This window comes from Sturnira hondurensis, unplaced genomic scaffold, assembly GCF_014824575.4.
Source record: "Sturnira hondurensis isolate 20B ecotype Veracruz unplaced genomic scaffold, ASM1482457v3 Scaffold0022910, whole genome shotgun sequence".
Lineage (NCBI taxonomy): Eukaryota > Metazoa > Chordata > Mammalia > Chiroptera > Phyllostomidae > Sturnira > Sturnira hondurensis.
In genome coordinates, this window is record NW_028095541.1 from 7504241 (window position 1) to 7532052 (window position 27812).

General features: G+C 39.4%; 1 protein-coding gene across 1 annotated transcript in view; it reads left to right on the plus strand.

Annotated features, from left to right (window-relative positions):
- RNF17 (ring finger protein 17) overlaps window positions 1-27812 on the plus strand; it is a 176037-nt gene that overhangs the window by 17741 nt on the left and 130484 nt on the right. Inside the window, exons 4-7 of the mRNA XM_037037065.1 lie at window positions 5690-5781; window positions 7473-7584; window positions 8553-8633; window positions 10399-10499. Of these exons, the coding sequence (XP_036892960.1) occupies window positions 5690-5781; window positions 7473-7584; window positions 8553-8633; window positions 10399-10499 (386 nt within the window). The remainder of the gene's footprint in view (window positions 1-5689; window positions 5782-7472; window positions 7585-8552; window positions 8634-10398; window positions 10500-27812) is intronic.

Below are 27812 nucleotides of genomic sequence, written 5' to 3' on the forward strand. Positions count from 1 at the left end.
GGTAGTATGGCATTTTGATGATATTAATTCTTTTTTTTTAAATATATTTTATTGATTATACCATTACAGTTGTTCTATTCCCCCCCTTCAATCCCCTCCACCCACACCCTCCCTCCCCCACCATTCTCCCCCCCTTAGTTTATAACCACGTGTCTCAAGTTCTTTGGATTCTATATTTCCCCCACTATTCTCGCCCTCCCCCCTATTTTCTGCCTACCATCTATGCTATTTTCTGTGCCTTCTCCCCTCTTCTCCCCCTCCCACCCCCCTGTTTCTAACCCTCCATGTGTTCTTCATTTCTATGGTTCCCCTCCTGATCTAGCTGTCTTCTTGGTTTGCTTTTGTTTTAGGTGTGGTTGTTAATAACTGTGAGTTTGCTGTCCTTTCACTGTTCATCTTTTTCATCTTCTTTTTCTTATATAAGTCCCTTTAGCATTTCATATAATAAGGGCTTGGTGATGATGAACTCCTTGAACTTGACCTTATCTGAGAAGCACTTTATCTGCCCTCCCATTCTAAATGAAAGTTTTGCTGGATAAAGCAATCTTGGCTGTAGGTCTTTGGATTTCATGACTTGGAATACTTCTTTCCAGCCCCTTCTTGCCTGTAAGGTCTCTTTTGAGAAATCCGCTGACAGTCTGATGGGTACTCCTTTGTAGGTGACTGTCCCCTTATCCCTTGCTGCTTCTAGGATTCTCTCCTTCATTTTAGTCTTGGCTAATGTAATTATGATGTGCCTTGGTGTGTTCCTTCTTGGGTCCAACTTCTTTGGCACTCTCTGAGCTTCCTGGATTTCCTGGAAGTCTATTTCCTTTGCCAGACTGGGGAAGTTCTCCTTTATTATTTGTTCAAATACGTTTTCCACTCGTGGCTGTTTCTTTCCCCCTTCTGGTACCCCTATAATCCGGATGTTGGAACGTTTAAAGATGTCCTGGAGGTTCCTAAGCCTCTCCTCATTTTTTTGAATTCTCATTTCTTCATTCCTTTCTGGTGGGATGTTTTGTTCTTCCTTCTGGTCCATTCCATTGATTTGAGTCCCAGTTTCCTTTCCATCACTATTGGTTTCCTGTGCATCTCCCTTCATTTCAATTAGTTTAGCCTTCATATGTTCCTCTAATTTGTGACTATGTTCCTCTAATTTGTGACTATAATCTACCAGTTCTGTGAGCATCCTGATAAATAGTGTCTTGAATTGTGCTTCTGAGAGGCTGGCAATTTCTCGGTCGCTTAGAGTTATTGGCTCTGGGACTTTGAGTTCTTCTTGCGCCATCCTTCGGGTTGTTCGTGCCTGTTCCATAGCAGGATCAGAGCCCTAAAGTGTTCACTAGAACAGGGCAACTAAGTCGCTGGGTTGTGACGCTGTATGTGGGGGCGGGGTCAAAGAGCGACAATGGCTCTCACCAGTATTGCAGGGCAACTAAGTCGCTGGGTTCTGACACTGTATGTGGGGGCGGGGTCAAAGAGGGACTATGGCGTCCTGTCCGCCGCCTGCCGCCACGGCCCTCACCGGTGCCGCAGTTGCTGCAGTCACCGGGCCCACGCGTTTCATCCCACCGCACGCGAGTGTGCCACCGCCGTCAGCCCCTGCCCCCTGGGGCCTGCGTGGTCTGTCTCACTGTGCGCGAATATGCGCCCGCGGTCTGCCCCGCACCCCAACTGGTTCCGGTCTGCCTGCGTGCCTGGGTTGGGGCCGGTCCTGCCCGACCCTGCTCGCTGCTGGCTCCGCCCCTCTTACCGTCCCCGTTGAACGGTTAGATGTAGTCGGACTTCCGTATAATTCAATTTTCTGTCCTTTGGTTGTGTCTTTGTTTCTCCAAACCTTTGTTGTATTCAAACTTGGTTGTGGGAGAAGGCACAGTGTTTCCACCTATGGCTCCATCTTGGCGGAAGTTGATGATATTAATTCTTCCAATCCATGAACATGGTATATGTTTCCATTTGTTTGTGTCTTTGATTTCTTTCTTCAGTTTTGTGTAATTTTCTGCATACAGATCTTTAACCTCCTTGATTAGGTTTATTCCCAGATATTTTATTTTTGTTTTTGCTATATCGAATGAGATTTTTTTCTTGATTTCTGCTTCTGCTGATTCATTGTTAGTATATAAAAATGCCTTTGATTTCTGAATATTGACTTTGTAACCTGCTGTTTTGCCAAATTCATTTATTATGTCGAGCAGTTTTGGGGTAGAGTCTATAGGATTTTCCATGTACACTATCATGTCATCTGCAAACAATGACAGTTTTGTTTCCTCCTTTCCAATTTAGATGCCTTTTATTTCTTTTCTTGTCTGATCACTGTGGCTAAAACTTCCAATACTATATTGAATAGAAGTGGTGAAAGTGGACAGCCTTGTCTTGTTGCTGATCTTAGTGAAAAAGCATTTAGTTTTTGCCCATTGAGTATGATGTTGGCTGTAGGTCTCTCAAATATGGCCTTTATTATATTGAGGAATGCTCCCTCTATTCCCACTTTGCTGAGTGTTTTTATCATAAATGGGTGTTGTACCTTGTCAAAAGCTTTTTCCCCATCTATTGATATGATCATGTGGTTTTTGTCTTTGCTTTTGTTTATGTCATGTATTACATTTACTGATTTGTGAATACTGTACTAACCTTGCATCCCTGTGATGAATCCTACTTGGTCATGGTGTATGATCTTTTTAATGTATTGTTGGATGCGGTTTTGCCAATATTTTGTTGAGGATTTTAGCGTCTATGTTCATCAGTGATATTGATTGGCCTGAAGTTTTCTTTCTTTGTTGTGTCTCTATCTGGTTTTGGAATTAGGATGATGCTGGCTTCATAAAAAGAGTTTGGGAGTTTTCCGTCATTTTGAATTTTTTGGAATAGTCTGTGAAGAATAGGGGTTAGCTCTTCCTTAAATGCTTTGTAGAATTCTCCTGTGAAACCATCTGATCCAGGGCTTTTGTGTGATGGGAGTGTTTTGATTACTGCTTCAACTTCATCTGCTGTTATTGGTCTGTTCAGGTTTTCTACTTCTTCTCCATTGAGTTTTACAAGATTATATTTTTCTAGGAATTTGTCCATTTCACCTAGGTTTTCAAATTTCTTGGCATACAATTCTGCATAGTAATTTCTTACAATCCCTTCCATTTCTGTGGTATCAGTTATAATTTCTCCCCTTTCATTTCTGATTGTGTTCATTTGGGTCGTCTCTCTTCTTTTCTTGATGAGCCTGCTTAAAGGCTTGTCTATTTTGTTTATCTTTTCATAAAACCAGGCTCCTGGATTCATTCATTGATCCTTAGAATTATGCTTTTAGTCTCTATGTCATTTAATTCTCCTCTGATCTTGGTTATTTCCTTCCTTCTACTTGCTGTGTTCCAAGTTGTTTGTGTCACTTGTGGGTAAAAGGAAAAAAAAGGCAGGAGAAGGGAGGAAAAAATGAAAAGTTTGGAAAGAAAGGAAGAAGGAATAAAACAGAAAAGAAGAAAAGAGAGGAAAAAAGTATTGAAAGATAAAACAATAATAAAATTAAAAAGATAAAAGGTTACTTAAAAAAAAAATCTCTTGTTGGCTTCAAAGTGGCCAAACTGGTTTTTCTGGCTGCAGCAGGCTGAGGGGCAGGTTGGTGTAGTCTTTCTGTGAGCCAACCCGGTGCCTCTCTTCAGTGCCCCACCAAAGGGATCTAGGTCTTCCTCATAGCACTCTTTTTTTTGGGGGGGGGGGTATCACTGTGGGCGTGGGCTGGGTTGCAGGGCTCGCAGGCCAGGTTGGCTGGGTCCTGCAGGTTCGGGCACAGACCAGTCCCAGTTCTGTGGGGGAATTCCAGGCCGTCCACCCAACCTTGGGTTCTTGGGGTCGCTGCCAGGCTGGGTGGAGAGCAGGCAAGCGGCTGTCGCAGAAGAATCCTTCAGTTTACTTTCCAAAAACTTTCTCCTTTAGAAAAACCTGCCTCAGCACAGCTTAATCCCCCAGCCAGAGCAGTGACTATCGGAGTCACAGCCCCACACTGCGCCTCTTAATTCTCTGGGGCTGGAGACCACAGACTCCACGGTTGATCTTGGCCCTTTGTCCTTAGTACCGTCTCTGCGAACTCTAGCATACAAGTCTCTCCCGGTGCCCAACCTTGCTTGGCCCGGGAGGGAGGGAGCTGATAACCCAGCTCCCTCCCAAGGACCCTTCAGCAGGCCCAGGGCTCCTGAAGAGTCCGAAGAAGACGCACTGGGAGCCGGAACCGCCAAGGCATGCCGGGTGCTGTGCACCGGCTGAAGTTGCTGCTGCTCCTGTCATTGCTCCGGTTGGAGACTCTACTGTACTGCAGCCTTCTCCCTACCGTCTTGCTTTTCCATGACTGTTACAATTTCTGGTCTCTTATTTTCATATGCTGGGGTACTGTCGGCTGTTTGCTCTGTTCCTCCGTAGATTGGCCAGAATTTTCTCCCATGTGTAGGGGGAAGTGGAATCTGCTCCGTCCTACTCTGTCTCCATCTTGGGAGCCTCTCATCTTTCACTTTTAATTTTTTTAGTTACCATTAGCCTTTCAGAGACATTTCCCTATTTAGTCTTTTTCCCCCACCTTCATGGCTCTAGGTTTTTGATTAGGCAGACCTTCTCATCTCTCTCTCTCTCACACACACACACACACACACACACGCCTTGTTTCTCAGACATCTTGGTTCTCAAACATTTCAGTTCTTGACCAAGTTGACAGAAAAAATGTCTCAGTTCCCACTCAAAATTTCAGTTCTTGATTCTCAGTGTGACAGTCCTTTCATGGTGATACCTGTATGATTAGTCATGTGTCTCTCAGGTGACAAAGAAGATAACGGTTTTCAAAGAAACTTCTTTTTGAACAGTTTTCCAGAACAAATTAAGTTTGAGAACCAAGGTTCTACTGTGTTTTTATGCACTTATGTCATGTTTTTTAAAAAGGTATTATGCTTAGTTTTTTTTACAGTACTCATATATGATGTAAGGTGTGTGTAAACTTTATTCTTCAGAATGATTAGCTGACTTTCCCAGAATATTTATTGAGTAATCCATCCTCTGTTGAATTGAAATGTTAGTTGTATTCTGTATTAAGTTCCCATGTATTTGTGGATTTTGTTTCACGGCTCATTCTCTGTTGTGCCAGTACCCTAGTGTTTTAATTACAGTAGCTTTATTATGTGGGGGGATAGATCACTCTCAAGTGATTGTGTTAAAATTGTTGTAATTCTTGTATAATATCTTTTCTATATGAACTTGAGAATTGTGTTAATTTATGTTAGATGTATTTTAGGAGGTTAAATCTTTTTCTCCAGGAACCTTGTCTTATGATCCCCAATATTTTTTTATTTTCTTTCTTAGACCTTATATTTTTCTTACTAAATTTATTCCTAAGTATTTTAGAGTTTTAAACATGCCTTAAGATATCATTGTAAAATTTTTACAGTAAATTTTAAAAGTATCATTCCCAGTATTTCCATTAGAATTGTGGTAGAAAGAAATGTTTTAGTTAATTTAATGTTCTGTTTAATTCATAATTGCCAAATTACTGATTTCTTTACCAAATAAAATAGGGTAAAACAACATACATGCCTTTTTAAAACATTTAATGAGGATTCAGGTATCTCAAAGTCTGTCATCAAATTTATCTATGAATGGCACACTAGTTGTTTGAATTCTGGATAAATAGAATTTATTGAATGGCTTTCTGTTTTTGTTTTTCTTATTCTGTCCTAAGGTTGCTACAGCTGTAAATATGAGACAAGGAGACTACCAATTAGATGGATATGTTAAAGAACATTCTTTTATGGACAAACTGCAGCCTAAAAAGTAAGTTCAATGTGCACTTGTTTAAGTATTTAAAGTTCAACATATTTTTGCAAATAATTTTATCATTACTGATAAAATGTCATTCTCAGATCAGTATTTTTAACCCACTGTCCATAGAGTGCGCTTTAAGTTTATAATTTGTCTTAACCGTTAATGAAATGCAGACTCTGGTTCCTAAGGAAGCATTATTAGTTTGTCCTTATTTAAAGGGGGAGAGAAAATAAAGGAAAACAAGATTACCATATCAGATCAGGAATAACAAGGGTAAGATTCTAGCAGAAGCTGTGTGTGGAGAATAAGGTGTGGAGAAAGAATAAGAACTTTTCTATTGACTGTTGAGATGAGCACAAATATACTACAGTAGAGGACTTGGGAAGAGTATATTGACACATGATTTATAAAAGGAAAAGTAATAACTTTGGGATTCTTTTAGTCATTTTTTCATTCCTCTGTAAGACTTTGCAACATTAAAAAATGCTTTCTGAATCATTGATACGGAGATTTTTAAAAAAGAATATCCCGACTGGAGAGCTCCTATGTTATTGTTATTGTATCTGCTTATTTTTTTCTGTTTATTTATTTTTTTAGGCAGAGGGGAAAGGAGGGAGAAAGAGTGGAAGAGAAACATCAATGTATGGTTGCCTCTTACGCGCCCCCTGCTGGGGACCTAGCCTGCAACCCAGGCATGTGTCCTGACTGGGAATTGACCCAGTGACCATTTGGTTTGCAGACCAGCACGCAGTCCACTGAGCCACACCAGCCAGGGCTGCATCTATTTATTTATACAGGTGTGGGCAAAAGTAGGTATACTATAATAATTAATAAATAACAATACAGGAATAAAAAATCTGTTTCGTGTACTCACAACTATAAACTTACTTTTGCCCACTCCCGTATGTTTCCCTCTGCAAGTCCACAAGCCCCTTTGAGGTCATGGACAACATTTTACTGCTTTCTGCGTCCCTGGTGCTGGACACAGAGTAAACATTTAGTAAGTGTTTGTTAGATGAAAAACCTTGATACAGTATTTTGACATTTGCTGTATAGTTTTTCTGAAACTATTTTTTGATCTTAGGTAAGTTTACATTTAGGATTGACTTTGGAATGGATTATGGTGAAAAATAGTAAAGTTTGCTCTTTGTTGCTTTGCTACTTTTTCAGGGGTTAAAGAACCTTATTAATTCACTGGGATATGTTTTATTGATTGTAGAGAAGAAGGGAGAGAGAGAGAAACATCTATTGATTGCCTCTTGTATGTGCCCAGGCCCAAATCAAACCCGCAGCCTTGTGGTGTATGGGATGGTGCTCCAACCAACTGAGCCACCAGCCAGAGTGATTTTTAACTTTTAAAAATACTTACTATGATAGTAAATTTTGTGGGAATTAAAAGAAATGTAGGATACCCTCAAGGAATCTCATTTGGAACTTTTTTGTTTTGATAATGACACCAAAGCAACTGTAATGCACCCAGTTCCTCATCTCTCATTCATTTTATCCCCTCAGATTCTGACTTGCACAAGATCTCCCATATCCACAATTTAGTCATGGTTTCCTCCCTTTGCTTATCATAGATGATTGAGAACCCAGTCATCATGTGAATTATTTTTTGATAGAGAGTAAAAGTCAGACTAGAAGGTTAAAGCAGTTATATTAATGTTGGTATTTAAAATAATGTACATGACATTTTTTAGGATAAAGAATTGTTCTCAGGACTTGAAAAAGATGGCTGATCAGCTAACTATTGGTTTAGTACATTCACCATCCACATACAGGACCATTTTGACTTCGTCAGCTGTAATAGCGGTATGAAAAATGTTATTTGTGAAGTAAGATGAAACCAGACATTTTTACTTTGTCTCTGGTAGCTTAATTTTCCTCTCCCCTCAAGCTTCCTATAATTATAGATTCTTTTGGAAGCTTAAAGGTAAGAGAGACATCTGTACTTCTTACTTGAACCTCTTGTTTTATTGTAAACTGTGCTTGAACAATTCTCTTTTCTTCCAAGGTAGCCCATTCTTAGACAGCTCTGTTAGTGTTCTTGATATTTACCTGTATGTAGTTTCATCCCTTTGAACCTAATTATTGAATTCAGATTTTATGAAACTGGAATAAAGTACATGTCTCTAAATTCTAAGTGTGATTTTTCCAGTTATTTGAATGGCATCCAAAAGGCCTGAGAGCATTTGTTGTTGTTGTTGATGATGATGATGGAAGACTGAATTTTACCTGTTACTATACTTGATAACTTTAAATAGTGTTTTTTTTAACTTAAACTTAGAAAAAGAACAAACTCCAAATGCTGTTAAATGAAATATTAAGTCTTTTTGTTAAGGAGATCTTTAGTGAGCTGGGGAAAGAAAGAGAGCGCTTAATCTTGCTATCTTTTACTGCAAGTTTAAATCTTAGTATAGACAGATTGAAAGTTTTTTCTTTAAACTGTTCATTTTTACATGTGTACACATACTGCCATGATACATTTTTCAAAATACTTTTAAGTTTGAAAATGGTCACGGAACATAATCTTATTTTTTCAAAAAGTTATCTAAAAATATCTGGAATGCTATAACCAAAACCCTAAAAGGTTAATTTTTTTAAATCTCTGAGTATGTAGGATAAACAGTGTTATTTTTCTTGCTTGTTTTCAGATTGCTATAGTGGGTCTAATGTTGCTTTTGTAACCAAAATAGTAATATGGTATTTTTGTAATACTAATATAATGTATCTAAATATCTGTTTTTGTATTTGTATATGGTCCCCCTTTCCTTTTTTAGGAGACTAAAACTGCAGAAGAAATTGATGAAGCACTAAAGACAGCAGGGAATAATTTTGAACAATTAAGTATTGCTGTAAAAGTAAGCATTTTGAATGGTCAAATTCTATCATGAATTAGGGCAAGGTCTCTTTAAATGTGCATATTTGGTATTCTATCACTGAAGTTAGAGTTTAGCACTGAGTTATTAAGCACAATAATCTAATGACAGAGAAACATACAGAAGAATGGAAAACTCCCATGGCCTGCTGGGATTGGTTTTTTTTCTTTTAAATATGCTTGATTGATTATGCTATTATAGTTGTTCTGTTTTCCTCCCTTCATTCCCCTCCACCCTACACACCCCCTCCCACCCACATTCCTCCCCTTTAGTTTATGTTCATGGGTCATACATATAAGTTCTTTAGCTTCTACATTTCCCATACTATTCATACCCTCCCCCTGTCTATTTCCTGCCTACCATCTATGCTGCTTATTCTCTGTACCTTTTCCCGTCCCCTTCCCACTCCCCTGCTGATAAACTTCCATATGATCTCCATTTCTGTGATTCTGTTCCTGTTCTAGTTGTTTGTTTTTGTTTGGGGTTTTGTTTTAGGTGTGGTTGTTGTAGGATTGGTTTTGTAGCATTGTGCTAGCAGCCCACTGATGTAGAAGCTCTAACAAGGAGCCATGATTTCTTGTGTCACATCATTGCAGATCACCTTGTTAATATTGCTCATTACTTGGCTGTATACCCTTTCCCAGAGTCTTACTCTCTTTTCTTCCTTACCCATCTCCCAAAAGAGAGGCTCACTTATTTGGTGACAAAGAACAAGCAATAGCAAATTCACAACCAAGGCAATCAGGAAGTTACAGCTGATATGGGAGTTAAGGCTTCAATGTATGAAATTCAAGTAGGGGGCAAAATTCAACCCCTAACAGTCTTGCCCTCTGCTCCGCCTCCTCACACTCGTCCTTCTCACATACAAAATACCGTCACCCCATTCCAATTTAGTTTTAATCTGTTCCAGCATCAGCTCTTAAGTCCAAAATCTTATCTCATTTAAATATCTTCTGATCAAGTGTGGGTTGAGACTCAGGGGCCAAATTCCTCTTTAACAGTGAAACTGTGCAACTAGGTAGGAAATTATTTTCTTCTAAAATACATTGGTTAGGCAGGCATACGATGGACATTCCCATTCCAAAAGGGAGAAATTGGAAGGAAAAAGGGGGTCACAGATCTAAATGAATTATTCTTTGTTTAAAAATTCAGCATGTGGCCCCTGACTGGTGTGGCTCAGTGTGCTGGGCATTGTTCCACAAACCAGAAGGTCACTGGTTCAATTCCTGGTCCAGGCACATGCCTGGGTTGTGGGCCAGGTCCTGGTTTGGGGCTTGTGAGAGGTAGCCAGTTGATGGTTCTGACACACATCAATGTTTCTTTCCCTCTCTTCCTCCCTCTTCTTGCTAAAAATAAACAAAATTTAAAAAAAATAAAAATATTTTTTAAAATGCTTGGATTAAACTAGTTAAATTTAAGGAATGGTGCCAGAGGAAAATTCAGCTCTTTAAAATGACTTGTTTCTTGTAATGACAGAAAGGGATAAGAAAGATGCTTAGAATACTTAGTGGATTTTCTAGGCCTTTTTGCCAGTTTATTGTATACAGTGCCAACAAAAGTGACAAATACCAGGATTTGAAGTTAAACCATGTGACTTCCTCCATTTTTATCATCTGATGTTCTCCTGTGTTGTTGTTTTGAAAAATCCAAAAGTACGTTCTATTTTCAGAATTATGTTGAACAGTACAATTCCCATTTCTACCAAATTAAAAATACCAAATTAGGTTTTTTATTGTGTTCTTCCCAGGTCCTTGAACACATACAAATTCAAACAGAAGAGGAGACAGACAGTCTTTTACAGGATCTGGAGAAACAATTTGATCGACTTTTTATTTCTCTTGATTCCAGGTAATAACTTAAAAAATATAGACTCAATCAAAGTGAAATTTTAACATCGACTTATTATTTTATTTCTTTAAATAGGTTGAATTAGTGAGTAAATTTTAAACAAGTTTGGAAGGTAGTAGGTGGTCTCCACAGGCTGATGATTACAATTTCAAAATAAAGAACAGTTTGTTCATTCTTTAAATTATTTCGGCTATTTGTCTTCTGGTCCCAAAGCTAACTGTTAAGATAACAAGCTTCTTTCTTAAAGTAGCACAAAAATCTGAATCTGTGTTGTAGAATTCAGCTTACATGGGAAAATGCAAACATTATCTTATACTTAGTTCCATCGTTTTTTCATGTGTTTATTTGCAACAGAGCAAATAATGCCCTAATACTTTCTAGTATTCATTTATAAACAAATATACAGTGTGTCCATCACTTTTTAAAAAACTCTGATATATGCAATCATCAATCTAATTCACATTTTACATTTGAAGAAACAGGATCATAAAGTTATGGCATGTTCAAAAATATATACGTAATGGTACCTTTCCTTTTCCCGTTTTTTTTTTTAAATCTCAGGATACCTAGAATATCGGCTCAGTACACTGTCAATGAATCAGTTGATATTCTTTATTTTTCCATGTTGATGCTGTCTCACATCTGGTCTTTATAACATTTAAGTGATAGGTCATGTGCATGCATTTATTTTATAGATTTGATAGTGGTAAAATATATAACAGTTTTTAACCTTTTTAACCATTTTGAGTGCATAGTTTAAGGGTGTATGGTAATTTTATGTTTAAATCTCCAAGGAAATATCAAACTTTTCTGCTGTGGCTACACATTTTACATTTCTACCAGTAGTATACTCGGTTCTAGTTTCTCCATATCATCACCAACAGATGATATTTGCTATTTTTTTTAATAATCATGTTTGATGGCTATAAAGTTGTATCTCATTGTGATTTTGCTTTGCATTTTCCTAATGACAGTTATGTTGAGTATCTTTTCATTTGCTTATTTACTGGTCATTTGCATACATTTTGGGGAAATGTTTTTAAAAATGTTATTATTTTTATTCACATCCCCTCCCTCCCCTTTGGCAGCCATCAGCTTATCAGATTGTTCCCTGTATCTATGAATCTGTTTTGTGTTTTCATTTATTTTATTTTTGTTTATTTTATTTTTTATCTGCACCTGAGGAATTTTTATTGCTTTGCAAACTTTCAAGGGTTAAAGAACCTTCTTATTAATTCACTGGGACAGGTTCCATTGATTTTAGATAAAGAGAAAGTAAGGGAGGGAGGGGAAGTGAGAGAGGAGGGAGATTGGGGGAGGGGAGAATGGAGAGGGGGAGGGGAGAGAGAAACGCCCATCAGAACTCACAACCTTTGTTCTGCGGAACAATACTCCAAACAACTGAGTTACAGTGGTGAGGGCTATTTTGCTTTTTTGGATTCTACACATAAGTGAAATCAGATGGTATTTGTCTTTCTCTGACTTAACTTCACTTAGCATAATACATCTAGATCTACCCATGGTGTCGCAAATAGCAAGATTTCATTCTTTTTATGGCTGAATAGTATCTTATTCACACACACATCTTCATCATTCATCTATCAGTGGACATCTAGGTTGTTTCATAATGCTGCAGTGAACATAGGGGTACATTTATGTTTTCAAATTAAGTGTTTCGGGGTTGAGGTTTTTGGGTTTTTTAAAAATAAATACCCAGAAGTGGAATTCCTGCATTATATGGCAGCTCTATTTTTAATATTTGAGGAATCTCCATACTGGTTTTCACACTGGATGCAGTGGTTTACAAGCCCATCAACAGTGTACAAGAGTTTCCTTTTCTCCACATGCTTGCCAGCACTTGTTTGTTGATTTATTGTTGATAGCCATTCTGACAGATGTGAGGTGATATTTCAGTATGGTTTTAATTTGCATCTTTCTGATGGGCAGTGATGTTGAGTATCTTTTCATGTGTCTATGGGTCATCTGTATGTCCTCCTCGAAGAAGTGTCTGTTCAGGTCATCTGCCATTTTTTAATTGGAATTTTTTGCGGGGGGGGAGGTGTTAAGTTGAATGAGTGCCCATTTTTGAGTTGGATCGTATATTTTGTTGTCAATTGTAGGAGTCCTTTATATCTGATTGATACTAATCATTTATCAGATATTTTTAGATATTTTCCTTTATATGAGTTGCCTTTTTACTTTCATGATTATGTTATTTGATCTACAGAAGTTACTGATAAAAGTACAGTTTATTTCCTCTTTTGTTACCTATGCTTTGATGTTATCACCAAGAATCATTGCCAGATCTAATATGAAGCTTTTCCCTTATGTCTTCTACTAAAAGTATCATGGTTGTAGTTTTAGCTCTTTCATTTTGGTCTTTGATTCATTTAGAGTTGATTTTTGAATGTGGTGTAAGGAGAGGGTCCAAATTCATTTTCTTTTATGTAGATAGCCAGTTTCCCCAGCATCATTTGTTGAAAAGACGGTCTTTTTTCCACGGAATGGTCTTGGCATGCTTGTCAAAACTCAGTTGACCATATAGTAAAGGCTTGTTTCTGGGCTCTCTATTTTATTCTATGCCAATAGCACACTGTTTTGAATACTTTAGTTTCATGGATTTGTCCAAAAAGTCTGCTTAGTTTTTTCCTTAAAATAAAAGACATATTTTTCATTTTCATCAATAACTTTATTATTTTGGATAGTTTGAGTATGTTGCCTTTCTTCTACATGATAGATAGAACATTAATCTTAATTAATGTCTCAATTTGATTGCTATGAACTTTAACTGGTCTACTCAACCATGGAGCATCATCCAGCAAGAAATCTCGAGCACAAAACTTCGCAAACCACTTCTGACACGTTCGATCAGTCACAGCACCTTCTCTATACACTGCACAAATCTTTCTTTGCATTCAGTTGTGTTTTTACCTTTCTTTTTTATTTTTGTTTTTCTTTAGAGGGGAAGGGAAGGAGAGAAGGAGAGAAATATCAATGTATGGTTGCCTCTGGTGTGTCCCCTGCCGGGAACTGGCCTGCAACCCAGGCATGTGCCCTGACTGGGAATCAAACCGCGATCATGTGGTTCACAGGCCCGCGCTCAATCCACTGAGCTACACCAGCCAGGGCTGTTTTTACCTTTCTTGAAATAATAAAGCATAATATGCTGAAAATGTTGCCTTTTTCTTCCATCTTCAATATTAAATGGCTAAATAAAAATTCACAGATTATGATAAATTTTTTTTTTTATGAACAAATTTATTTTGCACAATTCTGGAGGATGGCAAGTCCAAGATCAAAGCACCAGCAGATCTGGTGCTGGTGAGGTCTATTCCTGGTCCCTAGACAGCCATGCCCTCACTGTGCCCTCAGATGGTGAAAGGGGTGAGGGAGCCCTCTGAGATCCCATTCACGAGGGCTCTTCTCTCCTGACCTACTCATCCCTACCTCTTAATAACATCACGGTGGGAATTAGGGTTTCTTTTTTATTATTATATTTTATTGATAATGCTATTACAGTTGTCTTCATTCCCCGCCCCCCCTTTGCCACACTTTATCCCCTACTCCCTCAGGCAATCTTTCCACCATTGTTCATTTCCATGAGTAATGCTTATAAGTTCTTTGGTTACTCCATTTCCTATATGGTACTTTACATCCCCGTGGCTGTTCTTTTTTTTTTTTTTTTAAGATTTTATTTATTTATTTATCTTTATAGGGGAAGGAGAGAGGGAGAGAAACATCAGTGTATGGTTGCCTGTTGTGAGTCCCCTGCTGGTAGTTAGCCTGCAAGGAACCAGCATGCAACCCAGGCATGTGCCCTGACTGGGAATCAAACCGCGATCCTCTGGTTCGCAGGCCCGCACTCAATCCACTGAGCTACGCCAGCCAGGGCATCCTGTGGCTGTTCTTTAACTATTTGTACTTCTCAATCCCCTCACCTTTTACCCATTCTCCCCCTCACCTCTCCTATCTGGCAATCCGTCTGGTACCTCTCTTCTTTTAAGAGTTTCTCTGTATCTTTAACCTTTGGTCTTTTAATTATGGTGTGTCTTGGAGTGGGCCTCTTTGCATCCATCATAACTGGGACTCTTTCTGCTTCCTGGACTTGTATTTCTATTTCCTTCACCAAAATAGGGCAGTTTTCTTTAATTATTTTTTCAAATAGATTTCCAATTTCTTGCCCTTTGTCATCTTCAGGCACCCCTATGATGTGAATGTTGGACCTCTTAAAGGTGTGCCAGAGGCTTTTTATACTATCTTCCTTTTTTTTTTTTTTGATTCTTTTTTTCTTCTTGTTGTTCTGCATGGTGTTTTTTTTGCTTCCTGGTGTTCCAAATAATTGACTTGATACTTGGCTTCATCCACTCTACTGTTTTTTCCCTGTAAATTGTTCTTCATTTCAATTCCTATATCCTTTGTTTCTGACTATGCCTTTTTAAACCAGTATTCTGAACTCTGCATCTGATAAATTGCTTATCTCCATTTTGTGTAGCTCTTTTTCTGGAGTTTTGATCTGTTTTTCATTTGGGCCATGTTTCGTTGTCTCCTTATTTTAGCAGCCTCCCTGTGTTTGTTTCTATGTATTATGTAGAGCTGCTTTGATTCCATGTGTTGGTAGTGTGGTCTAATGTAGTAGAGTCTAGTGTCACAGCTTCCCCTATCCACCCAAGCTGGATATTCGAGGTGCACCCATTGTGTTTGCTGAGTACACTATCCTCTTGTAGTTGAGCTTTGGTTGCTGTTGGCAGACCAATGGGAGGGAATTTACCCAGGCCAGTCAGCTGCAAAGAACTGGCTGTGACCACTGACCACTGACCACCAACCTCCACCCTCCATAGAGGGTCAGCTGTGCAGGGGCAAGGTGGTGGTGCTCCAGTGTGATCTGTAGCTGTCCCCTGGCTAGGCTGGCTCTGGGGTTTTGCTGGTAGTGCACGGCAAGGTCAACCTCCACCTACATTTTTCCTGGGGTACTGTTTCTGAGCTGTAAAGCAATCTATAGTCGATGCTACTTATGTTGGGCTTGGAGATTCCCAGGTGAAGCCAAGCTATGCTATGAATCTAGGTTGTCTGCTGCTAGGGCTCACTAAAGCCAGCCATTGCTTGTTTAATAGGATTTAAAATTGAAGACCAGCCATTCATATGGAAAAGCAGCTTGGATGGGTCCTTAAATGGTGTGGAGCAGATCCTTGGAGATCTCCAAGATAAGTCAAATAGTGTTAGCCAGGTTGATGGAGTCTCAGATATGGCACCAGCTCTGTGGCAGGGGTGGGGGGAGGTTTAGCAAGGGGGCAATGGTCTCTGCTTGCCTTGATGCCAGACACTTCTGTTTCTCTCTGTATACCCTAGTGCCTTTCAAGCTGCTACTGGATGCTAGAGCTCAGAGGGAATGAGTCTTAGTAGGTGAGTCTGTGTGTGGGTTCTTTAAGAAGAACTGCTTGGGACTCCAGCAGTTTCTCACAGACTCAATCCCTGCTGGTTTTTGCATCCAAAAGTTGTAGAGACTTAGCTTCCTGGCACTGGAATCCTGGGCTGAAGCATCTGGTGTGGGTCTGAGACTCGTTACTCCCAAAAGCTCCCTCTTGAGTTTTTATCCTCATGAGTGAGGGACCAGGCCATTCCTCATGTGTGCCTCTCCTGCCAGGCTGGATGGATGTGGTTCCTTTAATTGCATAGTTGTCAGCCTTCCATGCAACTCAATTTTGTGGTTGTCAGACCTCGATTCAGCTCAATTTCTGATGTTGCTGAGTTTTAGTTGTTCTATATTTTAGTTGTAATTTTGATATGGTTTTGCAAAGATGGGAGCCATGTCTGCCTATGCCACCATCTTAACTGGAAGTCAGTAAATTTCTTTTTAAATGCATACTGATAGGAGATCTGTGACAATACATCTATCAATATTGTTTTGAATGAAGTTAAACCTAAGTACTACTAGAGCCATCTCACAGAAGAAATCAAAAGTGCTTTTTGACCAGCCAAATAAGAGTTTTTTAATTGTTTATTTTATTATTATTGTTCTGGTTTTTCCCCTGTGCCCCCCTTCCCTCAGCCCACCCCTCACTTTCTCAGTCAGTCCCCACTCTGTTGTCCATGTCCATGAGTCATTCATACATAGTCTGTGTTTAATCCCTTCCCTTTCCTTCCTTCCATCATTTCCCCTTCCTGCTTCCCCTCTTAGAGATCTCAGTCTATTCCATTTTCCAGTCTCTGGTTGTATTTTGCTCATTAGTTTATTTTGTTCATAGATTACAATTAGAGGTGAGATCATAGGATATTTCTCTGTCACTGACTGGCTTATTTCACTTAGCATAATAGTCTTCTGTTCTCTCCATGCTGTTGCAAAAGATAGGAATTCCTTCTTTTTTCTGCTGTGTAGTATTCCATTGTGTAAATGTGCCACTTCTTTTAAATCCATTCATCTGCTGATGGGTGCTTAGGCTGTTTCCCATGTGCCTATTTTAAATAGCACTGCTATGAACACAAGGGTACATAAGTTCCTTTGAATTGGTGTTTCAGGATTCTTAGGGTATATTCCCAACTGTGAAATTACTGGATCATAAGGCAGTTTCACTTTTAGTTTTTTTAGGAAATTCAATAGTGTTTTCCACAGTGGCTGCACCAGTTTGTATTCCTACCAATAATGCATTAATGTTCCTTTTCTCTCATCAGCACTTGTTTGTTGATTTATTAATGATGGCTGTTCTGACAGATGTGAAGTGATATCTCATGTGGGTTTTTTTTTAATTTTATTATTTTTTTGGTCAATCTATTTATTTATTTACTTTAAAATATATTTTATTGATTATACCATTACAGTTGTTCTATTCCCCCCCTTCATTCCCCTCCACCCGCACACTCCCTCCCCCACCATTCTCTCCCCTTAGTTTATAACCATGTGTCTTAAGTTCCTTAGATTCTATATTTCCCCCACTATTCTTGCCCTCCCCCTATTTTCTACCTACTGTCTATGCTCTTACCTTCTCCCCCCTTCTCCTCCTCCCACTCCCCTGTTGCTAGCCCTCCATGTGTTCTTCATTTCTATGGTTCCACTCCTCATCTAGCTGTCCTCTTGGTTTGCTTTTGTTTTAGGTGTGGTTGTTAATAACTGTGAGTTTGCTGTCCTTTCACGGTTCATATTTTTCATCTTCTTTTTCTTATATAAGTCCCTTTAACATTTCATATAATAAGGGCTTGGTGATGATGAACTCCTTGAACTTGACCTTATCTGAGAAGCACTTTATCTGCCCTCCCATTCTAAATGAAAGTTTTGCTGGATAAAGCTATCTTGGCTGTAGGTCTTTGGATTTCATGACTTGGAATACTTCTTTCCAGCCCCTTCTTGCCTGTAAGGTCTCTCTTGAGAAATCAGCTGACAGTCTGATGGGTACTCCTTTGTAGGTGACTGTCCCCTTATCCCTTGCTGCTTCTAGGATTCTCTCCTTCATTTTGGTCTTGGCTAATGTAATTCTGATGTGCCTTGGTGTGTTCCTCCTTGGGTCCAACTTCTTTGGGACTCTCTGAGCTTCCTGGATTTCCTGGAAGTCTATTTCCTTTGCCAGACTGGGGAAGTTCTCCTTTATTATTTGTTCAAATACGTTTTCCACTCGTGGCTGTTTCTTTCCCCCTTCTGGTACCCCTATAATCTGGATGTTGGAACGTTTAAAGATGTCCTGGAGGTTCCTAAGCCTCTCCTCATTTTTTTGAATTCTCATTTCTTCATTCCTTTCTGGTTGGATGTTTTGTTCTTCCTTCTGGTCCACTATTGATTTGAGTCCCAGTTTCCTTCCCATCGCTATTGGTTTCCTGGACATCTCCCTTCATTTCAATTAGTTTAGTGTTCATGTATTCCTCTAATTTGTGACTATAATCAACCAGTTCTGTGAGCATCCTGATAAACAGTGTTTTGAATTGTGCTTCTGAGAGGCTGGCAATTTCTCGGTTGCTGAGAGTTATTGGCTCTGGGACTTTGAGTTCTTCTTGCTCCATCTTTTGGGCGGTTCATGCCTGTTCCATAGCAGGATCAGAGCCTTAGGTGTTCACTAGAGCAGGGCAACTCAGTCACTGGGTTGCGATGCTGTATGTCGGGGTAGGGTCAAAGAGGCACAATGGCTGCTGCCTGCTGCCGTGGCCCCCACTGGTGCTGCAGGTTCTACCGTCACCGGGCCCACGTGTTTCGTCCCACTGCATGCGAGTGTGCCACCGCCGTCAGCCCTCACCCCCTGGGGCCTGCGTGGTCCGTCTCACTGTGCGCGAATGTGTGACCGCGGTCAGTCTGCCCCACACCCTGACTGGGTCTGGGCCACTTGCGCACCTAGGTCTGGGGATCTTTCCTGCCTGACCCTGCTCTGCTGCTGGTTCCGCCCCTCTTACCATCCCAGTTGAATGGTTAGTTGTTGTCGGACTTCCATGTAATTCAATTTTCTGTTCTTTGGCTGTGTCTTTGTTCTCCAGATCTTTGTTGTATTCAAACTTGGTTGTGGGAGAAGGCACAGTGTTTCCACCTATGCCTCCATCTTGGTGGAAGTCCTCGTGTGATTTTAATTTGTGTCTCTATTGGCTAATGATATTGAGCCAATATCATTGTGTCTTTGGGGCATCTGTATGTCCTCCTTGGAGAAGTGTCAGATCCTTTGCCCATTTTTTAACTGTATTTTCTTCCTGATATTGAGTTGTATGAGTTCGTTATATAAACCCTTGTCCAATGTATCATTAGGAAATACGGTCTTTCGTATGGTGAGTTCCCTTTTAAGTTTAATTATAACTTCTTTAGTCATGCTGAAGCTTTTTAATTTGATGTAGTCCCATTTGTTTGTTTTTTCCTTGATTTCCCTTGCCTTAGGAGATATATTGGCAAAAATACTGCTATGTGGGATATCTGAAATTTTACTGCCTGTTTTCTGCTGGGACTTTTATTGTGTCACAATTTATATTTAAGTCTTTTATCCATATTGAATTTTTTCTAATGTATGATATAAGTTGGTAGTCTAGTTTCATTTTTTTTTTGCATGTACCAGTTCAGTTCTCCCTTAAGAGAGAGACTTGAAGAGACTATTTTCACTCCATTGTATGCTCATGCCCCCTTAGTCAAATATCAATAGACCATAAAGACACAGGTTTATTCCTGGCTCTTTATTCTGTTCCATTGGTCTATGTGTCTGTTCTTATGCTAAGACCAGACTGTTTTGGTTGAAGTGGCTTTGTAGTATAGTTTGATAGCTGATATTGTGATCCCTCCACCTTTGTTGTTCTTTCTCAGGATTCCTGAGGCTATTTTGTGTCTTTTTCATTCCATATAATTTTTGAAATATTTGTTTTAAATCTGTGAAACATGCCAGTGGTATTTTAATAAGAATTGCATTGAATCTATACGTTGCTTTGGGTAGTATGGACATTTTAGTGATGTTAATTCTTCCTATCAGTGAGCACATTATATGCTTCCATTTATTTGTATCTTCCTCAATTTCTTTCTTCAGCGCTCTGTAGTTTTCCAAGTACAGTTCTTTTAACTCCTTGTTAAACTTAATCCAAGGTGCTTTATTATTTTTGTTCCTATAGTAAATGGTATTTTTTCTTAGTTTCTCTATTAGTTCATTGTTGGTGTACAAAAATGACATCAGTTCTGAATATTGACTTTGTATCCCACTATTTTGCCACATTTGCTTATTAGTTCCAAGTAAGTTTTGGTGGAGACTATAGGGTTTTTATGTACATTATCATGTTATCTGCTAATAATGACAGTTTTTCTTTCTGCTTTTCAATTTTAATGCCTTTCATTTCTTTTTCTTGTCTAATCATCGTGGCTCAAACTTCCGGTACTATGTTGAATAAGAATGGTGAAAGCAGACACCTTTGTCTTATTCCTAATCTTAAGACAAATACTTTTCATTTTTGCCCATTGTGTATGATATTGGCTATAGGTTTCTCATATATGGCCTTTATTATGATGAGTTATGCTCCCTCTATTCCCACATTGCTGAGTCTTTTTATTATAAATGTATGCTGGATTTTATCAAATGCTTTTTCCCCATCTATTGATAAGTGTGGGGGTGACTTTCCTCACAAGTTCCCCCAGCTGCCATGGATGAGGATAATCATGACTGAGACATAATGTGATCTGCTTGAGGAGGAGAAGTGGCCATTTTCTCAGAGGAAAAGGCTGTGAGCAGTGGCCAGTTTCTCAGGGGAAAAAGGCGTTGAGCTCTCTCCTCCAGGGGCTTTTATTATAATACACAGGAATACAGGGCAGCAAGGATCAAACAGTAGATAACATTTCAAAGAAATCTGAGGGCTTACTATGAGTCAGAGTCTATCAGGAACAGAGTTTTAGGGTTTCCTGCTTGAACCCTTAACATATGAATGAAAGCACTCTTAGCAGAACAGATTTCACAGGTTTATCAGGAAGTCTTTGTGATGCCAAATTGTTCCCCAGGACACGCTCTAGCAAGGCAAGGAGCTGCACCCTTCCCCATCAGGTATTCAGGCTTAAGGGGATTAGAACCAGGAAATGCTTCTCCCAGAGAACATGGGGACTCGGGCTTTGACAAAGCCAGGGGGTGAGAGTCCATTGCTCTTTGTTGCAGCCCCCCTGAGTCCTTTCACGAAGGCCACCCAAGTGATCAAGTCTGGCTTAGGCTGCCCCCCTGCTGTGAGGGGTCTTACCCATCATTGACTTCTGACTATGCTTTGGGGGCAGGGAGAGGAAACTGAGGCAGCATTTGCTACCAGAGACAAGCTTTGTCTCCTGTGGCTCGCATTCCAAAGGTTGTCCCTCGCCCTTAGCCACAAGGGGTCGAGATACAATTCCTAGAACCAGGCAGAGCGGTCTGCAACAGATAGGGTCATGTGATTTTTGTCTTTCATTTTGTCAGTGTGATATACCACACTTACTGATTTGTGAAATTGTACCAATCTTGCATGCCTGGAATAAATCCCATTTGGTCATAGTGTATGATCTTTGTAATGTATTGGTGGATCTGATTTGCTAGTATTTTTATGAGGATTTTAGCATCTATGTTCATCAGAGAGATAGGCTTGTGATTTTCTTTTTTTGTTGTGTGTTTACTTATTTTGGGGATTAGATAAACTGGCCTTGTAAAAAGAATTTGGGGATCTTTTCTCTTGAAGTTTTTGGAATAGTTTGAGGAGAATAGGTGTTATTCTTTGAGTGTTTGGTAAAATTCATCTGTGAATATTCTGTATAGCTGAATGTATAGTGACTGTATAGCTTCAATCTCCCTCTTGATGATATCTGAGTTTTCCTTATATATTTAGGTGCTGCTATGCTGGGTATATATATGTTTATAAGGGTTATACCACCTTGTTGGATTGCTCCCATAAGTATTATATATAGACCTTCTTTGTTTCTTGTCATGGCCTTTATTTTGAAGTCTTTTTTGTCTGATATAAATATTGCTACCCCAGTTTTTTGTTTTCATGTTCCTTTGCTTGGAATTTTTTCCCCCATCCCTTCACTTTGAGCCTGTGCAGAACTTTTGTTCTGAGGTGAGTCTCTTGAAGACAACATATATGTGGGTCATGTTTTCTAATCCATTCAGCTATCCTGTGTCTTTTGAATGGAGCATTTAATCCATTTACATTTATTGTCATTATGGACTGGTACTTATGTATTGCCATTTTTTCCCTTTGTACCTTTGTTTCTCTATTTCTTCTGAAAGCAGTCCCTTTAGCATCTCTTGCAGTGCTGATTAGGTGGAGTGATCTTTTAGCCTTTTTTTTGTCTGTGAAACTCTTTATTTTACCTTCCACTTTAAATGAGAGCTTTTCTGGATAGAGTAGTCTTAGTTGCAGGTCTTTGCTTTTCATTATTTGGAATATTTTGTGCCAGTCCCATCTGGCTTTAAGTGTATCTGTTGAGAAATTATCTGGTAACTTTATCAGTTGTGTGTTTATAGCTGTTTCTCCCTTGCTGCCTTTAAGAATCTTTCTTTGTCTTTAAATTTTGCCATTTTAATTATGATGTGTCTTGGAGTAGGTCTCTTTGGATTCATCTTGATTGGGACCCTCTGTGCTTCCTGAACTTGTGTGGCTTTTTTCCTCACCAAGTTAGGGAAGAAAGAATGCAAAACAAGTAAGGAAATGGTAGGGTATACAGAAATGAAGAAAAATAATAGCATCAATATAAATGACAAATGAGCAAAGATTAATAAAGGTTAAAAATAAGAATATTATAAGAAAGAGAAAAAGGAATATGAGTGTCTAAAAGAAGAAAAATTGATTTTTAGAGGGTAGAGAGAAGTAATAAGAATAAGGAAGCGGTACCAAGCTAATAATAGGGAGAAAATAAAATTTTAAATGAAAATGAGAAAGGGCAGGCAGAAGGTAAAATGGAGTAAGATAGGGGAAGAGTAAATTATGAGATTTGAAAATAAAGAAATAGTGAACAACTAGGGCTGAACTTGAAAGAAATGACAACAACTGCAATATTAACAATAAACAAGCAAAGATTAATAACAGTGGAAAGAGATAAGAATATTCTAAATAGGTAAAAGGAATGTGAGGTGACTAAAGGAAAAAATAATTATGAAAATGTAGAGGGAGGAGAAATAATGATAGTAAGGAATGTAAATAAGGTGTAGAAAGAAAATAGGATTTAAAATGAGATTAAGAAAGCAAAGGAATTAGGCAAAATGGAGTAAGACAAGGGAAGAGTAAAATATAAGATTTGAAATAAAGTAGTGAAGTAATAGGAATAAAATTGAAGAAAAAGAAAAAATGTTAAAATGCTATGTGAGAGGAAATGCAATGCAAATACTGAAAAAGAACGAGGTGGAATTTGTCTTAAAGTTTGGTGTTTGCCTGCTGTCTTCTCCCTCTGGATCTAACTCTGGAGATGTCAGATGGTGTCCCCATCTAGCTCTAGGCAGCTCGTTCGAGGTTACAAGTGGTTCACAGTCTGTGGCTGTCTCCTTCAGGCCTGGCTGCATCTGGGCTGGCCTTCACCACTCTGCCCCACTGGCCGTTTATTAGCACAAGGCCCAGGGGTGGGTCATATAATGTCCGGCAGCACCTCCACCTGCCTCTAGAGGGAGCTTCAGGTGTGATGGGCAGGGTGGGATCCCTGGATCTCCCCTAGGAGGTGCTCTTTGGTCTTCAGGGAAGATTGTGGATGTCTTCCCCTGCCTTGGTGCCACATGTCTTGGTTTGTCCCAGATTATTTCCAGTAACATATAGTTTCTGATGTATTATTACCTGTCCATTTCATTTGAGGGGCCAATCTGTGTAAGAGGCTCAGCTGTTTCCTGCTTGTCGCTGATGGAAGCTCTGTGTAACAGCTGAAGCTCAGCAGGGCCCTGGATACCCTTTACTGCACCTATTTCTGATCTCTCTGCCTTGCTGCTCTTGGTGGAATAGGGCCGGAGAAATCAGTGTGGCTTGTCATCCTGAGAAAATTTCAGAAAGGTTCGTTTTGGAATTTCTCTTTCTTTCTCCTGCAGGTATGTACCCAGCGGGGTGTCTTGAGCCTGGCCTGTCTGTTCTGAAGAGCTTCCTTGTTGGATGTGCTGCTTGTAATCCTGTACAAGAAGGGGTCTGGGCCACCCTTCCCTTCCCTGTGGTCTTTACTCTGAGGGGTGGGGGGGATTTGCTTGGCTGCAAAGAATTTCACATGCTCAACTCTCACATGTTTAACTCTCAGCCATCTGTCCTCACCGAGACACAGTCCCTTCTGAGCAGCTTGTGGCTTGGTAGCTGAACTGCCCAGGATTCAGTCTCTTCACTGTGCAACTTTTGTAACTCCCTGCCCAGCTAGATGTAGTGGGAATGAACTGTGCTTTCAATGTGGTTTCTTTGCTGGCAGAGCAATTACATTTAGGGTCCCTTCCCAGCCACACTTCAGCTCTCCTTTCATAAAGTCTCTGTGTGGCACCCACACTGCAGTACTGAGTCAGTGTCCAGTTTTCTGCATACACTGTTTCTCCCCAAAGCAAAAAAATCTCTCTGTCACAGCAGGCTGCAGCCTATCAGTCTCAGACATAACCAGATGCAGTCTCTGATTGTTTTGGGAGATAGAATCCCTCTCTGGCAGTCTCCTGGTTGCACCTGGCACTCTCTGGTGCTCTCCAGGTGCAGTCAGGCGAGTTGCACTCTCCTGGTTGCACTCTTTTTAGCCCTGCTAGTATTTTTTCACTTGGTACTGCCACTGTGGACATGCTATTCACTGTGTATGTGTAGCCTGGCTCTCCCAGACTCCATATATTCTCCTAAGTCACTCCCAATTAGGGTTGGGGGGGATCCCACTGTGGCACTAGGGCACCTTGTCCTGGTAGGGGAAGGAGATAATATGCTGTGATTTCTCACTGGTGTCTCCACTGCTGCAGGCACCACACACAGGGTAATTTTCCCTTTAACTTATAAAATCTTACTGGATGATGCAAAGCAACTTCTTTACTCCTTGTCTTCAAAACTTCATATCACCTAAGATTCCATTGATTGCTTAGGCATACGACAAAGTAGAAAATAGCCAAAAATCCATGTTGGGGGCAAGAGCAAATGGACGCAGTTTCCACCTACTCTGGCACTATCTTCTGTCCCTTTGGGTCTCTCTCAATAGAAAGTTTTGAAATCAGGATGCATGAGCCCTCCAGTTTTTTTCCTTTTTAAGAGTGTTTTGTCATTTTGGGGTTCCTTGAGACTCCATATGACTTTAGTATGGCTTTTTGTATTCTAGATGAAATGTCACTGGTATTTTGATCAGGATTTCATGGAATTATAGATTGCTTTGGATGGTGTTGGTAATACTAACTTATTAATCCATGAATATGGGCTGTGTTTCCTTTTATTTTTATCTTTAATTCCTTTCAGCAGTTTTGTATAGTTTACCATAAGTGTACAAGTCTAATGCCTCATTGGTTAAGTTTATTTCTAAGTATATTTTTTATTCTATTTTAAAGGAATTACTTTATTTCCTTTTCAAATTGTTCATTATTAGTGAAGAGAAAAGCATCTGCTATGTGTGTTGATTTTTATCCCACATCTTTTCTAAATTCTTTTTAGCCCTGCTAGTATTTTTATGGCATCTTTGGGTTATCTACATATACAGTTATTGATGCAGACTCTGACCATTGGGGTCCATGTGTTGTTGCTGTGACGAACAAATTCACATAGACCACAGAAGTCCTGTGGAGAAAAAGGAATGGCATGGCTACTCTCTGAGTGAGAGAGAGGCCCCAACCCTTTCCTGGACAGGCTTTTATTGCTTTTCTGGGCACATTACATGGAGGATGGTCCTCATTTTCTGTGTACAAGTTCAATTTAGGTGATTACCTTTTACAGATAACAAAGGAAAGGATGTTGCTGGTTACTTCAAAGAAGAGGATGTTGCAAATGGAAAGGGAGAAGTGGCTGAACTGGTTATACTCCATTCTTGGGAGGATTAGCGGAAACTTTAGGAAGTTACTTTAAAGATATGCAGGAAACATTTTCTGCCTCATTTCAGGATGAGGGAGCTTCAGCAAAAGCAAGCCTCAAAACAGCTTAGGTATAATGCATGCCTGGTTTCCCATGGGAAAACCAGTCTGTGGGTCCTGCTCCTGTGTGCCACCTTGCTCCCACCAGCTTTCTGAATCAGGGGCTGGGCTATATTTGCCACTGCCACACAGATCAGTTCCCTATAAATTGTTGTCTGCAAAAAGATGACATCCCTATGTCATCTGTAAAAAGATATTTTACCTCTTTTCCAGTTTGGGTGCCTTTTATTTTTATTTCTTTTTGTTGCCTGATTTCTGTGGCTAGAAGTTACAATAATATGTTAAGAAGCAATGGCAAAAGTACATATCGTCATCTTTTCCTCATCTTAGAAGAAAAGTTGTCGTTTTTATTCCCTTATCACCTTAGTATAATGTTAGCTGTGGGGTTTTCTTACATTGTTTTTATTATGTTGATGTAGTTTTTCTCAATTAGTTGTTTATTGAATTTTTTAAAATTATGAACATGTGTTGAAATGTGTCACATTCTTTTTTGCATTATTTGAAAGGATTATGGATGAGTTTTGATTCTTTAATGTGTATAATGTTAATTGAGTTTCATGTATTGAACCATTCTTGCATTCCAGGAATAAATCTCTCTTGGTTGTGACTCATTGCCCATTTAACATTCTGCGGAGTTCATTGCTAAAGTGTTGAGGGTTCTGCATCAGTGTTCATAAGAGATAGTGGTCTGTAGTTTTCTTTCATTCTGCTTTAGTAATGTTGTCCTCATGGAATGAGGTAGGAAGTATGTTGGCTCCTTCAATTTGGGGGATTTGGACAGGATTGGTATTAATTTTTCATGAAATATTTGATAGAATTCAGAGTGGAAGCAATTTAGTCCAGAGCTTTTCTTTGTTGGGATTGCCAATTTACCTTATTTGTTATTGGTCTGTTCAGATTTTCTGTTTTCTTCCTGATTCAGTTTTGGGAAATGGCACATTATTTATTTATTTATTTATTTATTTTAATATTTTTTCCTTTTTTAAAAAAATATATTTGATTGATTATACCATTACAGTTGTTCTATTTACCCCCTTCATTCTGCTCCACGGGCACACCCCCTCTCCCACCATTCTCCCCCCCTTAGTTTATAACCACATGTCTCAAGTTCTTTAGATTCTATNTGTTCAGATTTTCTGTTTTCTTCCTGATTCAGTTTTGGGAAATGGCACACTATTTATTTATTTATTTATTTATTTTAATATTTTTTCCTTTTTTTAAAAAATATATTTGATTGATTATACCATTACAGTTGTTCTATTTACCCCCTTCATTCTGCTCCACGGGCACACCCCCTCTCCCACCATTCTCCCCCCCTTAGTTTATAACCACATGTCTCAAGTTCTTTAGATTCTATATTTCCCCTACTATTCTTGCCCTCCCCCTATTTTCTATCTACTGTCTATGCTCTTTTCTGTACCTTCTCCCCGCTCTCCCCCTCCCACCCCCCTGTTGCTAACCCTCCATGTGTTCTTCATTTCTATGGTTCCACTCCTCATCTAGCTGTCCTCTTGGTTTGCTTTTGTTTTAGGTGTGGTTGTTAATAACTGTGTGTTTCCTGTCCTTTCACTGTTCATATTTTTCATCTTCCTTTTCTTAGATAAGTCCCTTTAGCATTTCCTATAATAAGGGCTTGGTGATGATGAACTCCTTGAACTTGATCTTATCTGAGAAGCACTTTATCTGTCCTTCCATTCTAAATGAAAGCTTTGCTGGATAAAGCAATCTTGAATGTAGGTCCTTGGATTTCATGACTTGGAATACTTCTTTCCAGCCCCTTCTTCCCTGTAAGGTCTCTCTTGAGAAATCAGCTGACAGTCTGATGGGAACT